This window comes from Sphaeramia orbicularis, chromosome 20 (assembly GCF_902148855.1).
Source record: "Sphaeramia orbicularis chromosome 20, fSphaOr1.1, whole genome shotgun sequence".
NCBI lineage: Eukaryota > Metazoa > Chordata > Actinopteri > Kurtiformes > Apogonidae > Sphaeramia > Sphaeramia orbicularis.
The window spans coordinates 846,194-848,693 of NC_043976.1; the positions used below are offsets into that span (position 1 = coordinate 846,194).

The 2,500-nt window shown below is 37.4% G+C and overlaps 1 protein-coding gene across 1 annotated transcript in view; it reads right to left on the reverse strand.

Moving 5' to 3' along the window:
- Positions 1-2,065: 2,065 nt before the first annotated feature.
- Positions 2,066-2,500, reverse strand: part of cidea (cell death inducing DFFA like effector a) — an 11,612-nt gene continuing 11,177 nt past the window's right edge. Inside the window, exon 5 of the mRNA XM_030123677.1 lies at positions 2,066-2,349. Coding sequence (XP_029979537.1) covers positions 2,235-2,349 — 115 coding nt within the window. The 3' untranslated portion in view covers positions 2,066-2,234. The remainder of the gene's footprint in view (positions 2,350-2,500) is intronic.

Consider the following 2,500-nt stretch of genomic DNA (forward strand, 5'->3'; position numbering starts at 1 on the left):
TTCTTTTTTGGCAATGTATCAAGTTTTATATGGAAAATAAATTGGATCTGTGTAAGAAATCCCTTCCATCTAAGTTACCCATGACAAAAGGAAGTGCGTTCATTCCAGATCACATGACCTGCTCCACATGACGTCGTTTCCTCCTACAGAAAACTCTGGCAGACTCAGAGGGAAGTTCTTTATTTCACATCCAGTATGTGGGATTTATGGCACTCTGATGTCAACACTGTTATATCTTTATAAATAACTTTCAATTTCTATTTTACTCAATTCTTTATATATGTAGAAGAATCTTTCTGTAAAAATGTCTTGTGGTGTTATGGTTCTGTTGACTTTAGGCCTGAAAACAGCAAAAATATCCAACTCTACTCGTCAGCTACCCTGGAAAGCAGTTGTGTCCAACTCCTGTGAGTTCAGTTCCATATTCAGCCCAGTTTGATCACACCTGTAAAAGAATGACTGAATGACCAATAAATAAGGACAAATCCAAGGTTTTCTTTTTGTTTTAGTACAAAAAATACCCATTTAACCTCCTACGACTCAGGACATGGAGCAAATGACAAGCTTTTTAGTTTTTTATTAAATCAGTGCCTATATTGGAAACATCAGGACGCAACAGTTTTGTCAGATGCAGTTTTTAAAATTTTTATGGAATGTCCTGACTAATAATAACCTGAAAAAACAGAAATTTCATTTGAAAAATTAGTGCAATTAGTGCTTCTGTCAGCCTGTCCCAGGGCAGCTGTGGATACAGGTGTAGTTTACCACCGCCAGAGTGTGGATGTGAGAGTGAATGAAGAATGGGTCAATAATGTAAAGGGCTTTGGGTGTCTAGGAAAGCACTATAGAAATCCAATCCATTATTATTATTATTATTATTATTATTATTATTATTATTATTATTATTATTATTATTATTCTGCCTGGACTTCTTATTTCTACATGTACATTTACACACAGTGTTCCATAAACATTTGGGAACAGGCAGAGGATTGTTCCAATTGTACAGTTCAGGTTGTTCATCTGTGTTTTTATTTATGTATTTATTTGCATTTTATTGTGAAAGAATAGTTTTGTAAATGTAAATATTTTCACAGTGTAATGGGATTTTTTCACTTCAGTTTTTTCCACATAATTGTTCCCAGTAAATGTCATTATTCTGGTTTATTGTGTTGTTCTTTGGACTGTAGATCCCATTGGTCTGTGTGTGGAACCTGAACCAAGAGGATCAGTTCAACCTGGACTGTTCAGGGTCAGTTATGACCTTTCATCCTGCAGGGCCGCAATGGAACTTTTGGTGGGGGGGCAGATTTTGCCCCCAGGCCCCTTTATGTTTGACGCCTGTGCTGTAAAGGGAACTCAAAAAGTCCCTCAATTATATATTGACCCCTTTAACTTTTTATTGCCTCATATTTTTTAGTTTAACCTTTTACACAGAAAAACACACATGGATATAAAACTAAAAACAGATAAAAAGAAAAGTAAAAACTAAAATCAGTTCAGCAACAGGAGAAAAGTAGATAATTAATACCAGATGCAGAACAATGTAGACTGTGGATAAAAAGAAAAAAAAAAAAAACTACAAAAAAACAAAGTAACAAACCCAGGGCCTTAAATGGATTCAAACAGTAAATGAAGTTAGACTGAACTTAAATAATGAGTAAACAAATGAAGTAATTCAACACTAAACACTGGTTTCAACATCAAACATTTTACAGAAACGTTTTTTTATTGGAGAACAAACCTCACATTGAACTCGACAGTGAATTAAAGTGTGATTTAGTTTTCACTTTGTGTTTGTGACACAGTGGCGCCCCCTGCTGGACGGTCCGTTCAACAACAAAAGCACAACCACATAAAGCACGAGATCATGTCGACGATTTTCATTATTACACATTTGAACAAAACCAATCAGCAAAAATATTACAATAGAAATGAGCTTAATCTTCATCTCTGTTCAATAAATATATAGTTTTTTAAGTCTGAGTTTTAACTTCAAATCCTGATTAATTTTATGAACTTTGTATTTTCATAAACGAGTCAAATAAATGCAGGTAAATTAAAGTTTTTTGGGTTGAATGAGCTCCAGGATGTGCAGGTTTAAGGCTTTATTCACATTTAGCATTAAAACCCACTGAGTCCAAACTCACATCTGTACGTAACGTTAAAACAGCTCACACAGACGTGGGATCCTTTCACTGTTACTGTTCTGTGCAGGCGGCTCAGTGATGCCTTCAGGTGTCGTCACCATCATCGTCGTCTCCGGTGAACTGCAGCAAAGACGAGGAGGCGTAAAGAAGCATCTGAGCGGACACACGAGTCACACAGGTGAGACAGCGCAGGACACACCTGAGGAGAAGACACGCCCTCAGAGGGAGAAGACACGCCCTCAGAGGGAGAAGACACGCCCTCAGAGAGAGAAGACACGCCCTCAGAGGGAGAAGACACGCCCACAGAGAGAGAAGACACGAGAAAACACGCCCTCAGAGGGAGAAGACAC